Source organism: Hibiscus syriacus, unplaced genomic scaffold, assembly GCF_006381635.1.
Source record: "Hibiscus syriacus cultivar Baekdansim isolate YM2019G1 unplaced genomic scaffold, ASM638163v2 tig00116971_pilon, whole genome shotgun sequence".
Lineage (NCBI taxonomy): Eukaryota > Viridiplantae > Streptophyta > Magnoliopsida > Malvales > Malvaceae > Hibiscus > Hibiscus syriacus.
In genome coordinates this window covers 6846318-6849036 of record NW_024063495.1, presented here as the reverse complement: position 1 = coordinate 6849036, position 2719 = coordinate 6846318, and the positions used below count along the sequence as shown (strand labels likewise).

The 2719-nt window shown below is 37.8% G+C and overlaps 1 protein-coding gene across 1 annotated transcript; it reads left to right on the top strand.

Moving 5' to 3' along the window:
* The first annotated feature begins 1061 nt into the window (after positions 1-1061).
* LOC120191815 (protein MOTHER of FT and TFL1-like) lies at positions 1062-2719 on the top strand. The gene is made up of 4 exons (XM_039194724.1): positions 1062-1391; positions 1499-1560; positions 1657-1697; positions 2389-2719. The coding sequence occupies exons 1-4, from the start codon at positions 1197-1199 to the stop codon at positions 2628-2630; spliced, it is 540 nt and encodes a 179-aa protein (XP_039050655.1). The 5' UTR covers positions 1062-1196; the 3' UTR covers positions 2631-2719.

Sequence of the window (2719 nt, the reverse complement as noted above, 5' to 3'; positions counted from 1 at the left end):
GATGGGGACGGATTTCGTCGGAGATGGGTGAGAGAGTGAGAGATGGAGATGAGACTGAGTTGTGATTTTAGGTTTTAGGTTATGAGTTGCGATTACGGGATATACTGTGGACAGTTCAGTGTTCCAATATATTTATATTCATGTTTGGAATTTAAAAATAAAATACTTGGCCAGGATACTAATGGCGCTTTGAAAATCGCATTGCGATTATGTATTATCGCGTTGCGAAAGTCAGTATCGCGTTGCGAAAGTAAGTATCTCGTTGCGATTTTTTATTATCGCATTGCGATAGTCAGTATCGCATTGCGATTTTCCCAATTCGCGTTGCGATTTACTTATTCGCATTGCGAATTTCCCAATTCGCGTTGCGATTTACTTATTCGCATTGCGAATTGGGAAAATCGCAACGATACTGTAGACCATCGCAACGCGATTTTCAACTATCGCATTGCGAAAATGCAACGCGAATTTGCGATAATGGAGATCGCGTTGCGAATTAGCGATCGCATTGCGATTTTGTTGGTCATTTTGGCAAATCCGGAAAAAGTTGGTTAAAATCGTATATTATATGGGATTTTTGGTCACTGAGGTTATTTTCTCTTTTTTATATATGGTTATAGATTTACGCAGAACTGTTTATTTTCTAAAAGTTCCAAGAACAATTATAATCGCGATAATCATTATACGTTACTTAAGAGTAGATAATCATTATGCAGCAAGAGTATAGAAAAGTGTATCTTCTTATTTAAAATGAAAAAACTCAAGAAAATAAAGAAATAAATGACATAATATGAAAAATAATAATAATTATTGGATGTTAACAATCAATATTAAAATTAGGATCGTCGTCACCTAAACAAAAATCGAAGAGAAAGGAAGAGACGACACTAAAATATTGAATAAAATTTAAATTAGAAAAAAGGTGTTGAATTAATTTCATATAAAAAAGTTAAATTAATTTAATTAGAGAATATTGAAAAAATTGTTAGTGAAAAATGTTCCAAAAGTAGGCTACAAAAAGAAAAGGAGCGACCATTTTCACATCTGGGAGGCGAAGCAGGTGGCAGTCTGTGGCTGAATTCACTTTTTAATGCCCTATGCATGCCAACTACGTCGCACTAATCACTCCTCCCTCTTTATAAACCCTCCCCTCCCACTTCACCATTCTCAGACCCTTCTCTTTTCTCTTATTTCCCATGGCTGCCTCCGTCGATCCTCTCGTCGTTGGACGTGTAATCGGCGATGTTCTCGACATGTTTGTTCCCACCGCCACCATGTCCGTCAACTACGGTTCCAAGCATGTCACCAACGGCTGTGACATTAAGCCTTCCATGGCCATCAACGCTCCTAAAGTCGCCATCGATGGTCTCCCTGATCAGCTTTACACTTTGGTTCGCTTTCCTTTTAACTTAATTATCAACTAGAATTGGGTATGATCGTTTAATGTTTGTTGATATGTCTGTGTGAGAATTGATGCATGCTGATGAATTTTTACCAGGTGATGACTGACCCTGATGCGCCGAGTCCCAGCGAGCCCAGCATGCGTGAATGGGTTCACTGGTACCTTTTTTTGAGCTATTATTTTGTATATAATTATGTTGTTCATCATTTTTCATCTCGTAAAGCATCACCCAAATCCTTGCTTCCTTGTTTCAGGATTGTTTCGGACATTCCTGGAGGAACCAACCCCACTCGAGGTACATATATATATATACATATATGCATAAGTTTGCTTATATTTTGAAAGCATTTTCATTCAAATATTTATGAACCTAAAATGATTAATTTAAATAATAATTTCCACTGAGGAAAAAAGTGCAAAGAAAATATATTTTTAGCATGTCTAAACCTCAGTGGTAGACATTTAAAATATTTCTTTGGAGGTCTTGAGTTGCTCTCGAATTTTTTAAGCAACTGTATCTATTTTGCAACCTTCTAGTTTTGAAAACATTTTGCAGCAGAGTAAATCTTGAAATATCTGTGCAACTGCACTGCTAAGTAAAGATGAAAGATCCAATACAACCTTAACAAATGTTGTTGTCCAAAACCGATATTCCCTCACTATGTAACCTAAAAAAACCTTATTGGCTGTTCCTGAAACACATTAATTATATATGGAAATTACTTAAAAAAACCTTATTGGCCGTTCCTGAAGCACAATAATTTCCCCCCTATATTTCTATTGTATTTGCAATTGCATGCATCACAGATCTGACACATGGTTAGTTGTTTGAACAAGTATCAGCCCATCTTTGATTTGGATATTCTTATACGCCACGTGTCATGTAACCAAAATGTCCTCGTGGCTTCAATCGAGCAAAAAGATTGTCCCAGCAAATGTATTCTAACTTTGGCAAACATCCTATTACTTGTGTGAAATTATTTCAGGGAAGGAACTGCTGGCTTACATGGGGCCACGTCCACCGGTAGGCATCCATCGCTACATACTGGTGCTGTTCCAGCAAAAGGGTCCGCTGGGTGCGGTGCAGCAACTGGCGTCTCGGGCTAACTTCAGCACTCGATTCTTCGCTGACCACCTCAACCTGGGACTGCCAGTCTCTACTGTCTATTTCAACGCCCAAAAGGAGCCCATCAGCCGAAGGCGTAGAGCTGAATCCTCTGTTATATAAACATAAAACTGGTTTAAGAAGTTTGGTTAAATGTTAATTATAGTTTTATGTAAGGCAGTTTGCTCAAATGTAATAGTAGTACGTTTGAG

Coding starts and splice junctions, on each gene's coding strand:
- LOC120191815 (XM_039194724.1), top strand. CDS start 1,197: ATGGCTGCCTCCGTCGATCCTCTCGTCGTTGGACGTGTAATCGGCGAT. Junction 1,392..1,498: donor CTGATCAGCTTTACACTTTG/GTTCGCTTTCCT, acceptor AATTTTTACCAG/GTGATGACTGACCCTGATGC. Junction 1,698..2,388: donor AGGAACCAACCCCACTCGAG/GTACATATATAT, acceptor AAATTATTTCAG/GGAAGGAACTGCTGGCTTAC.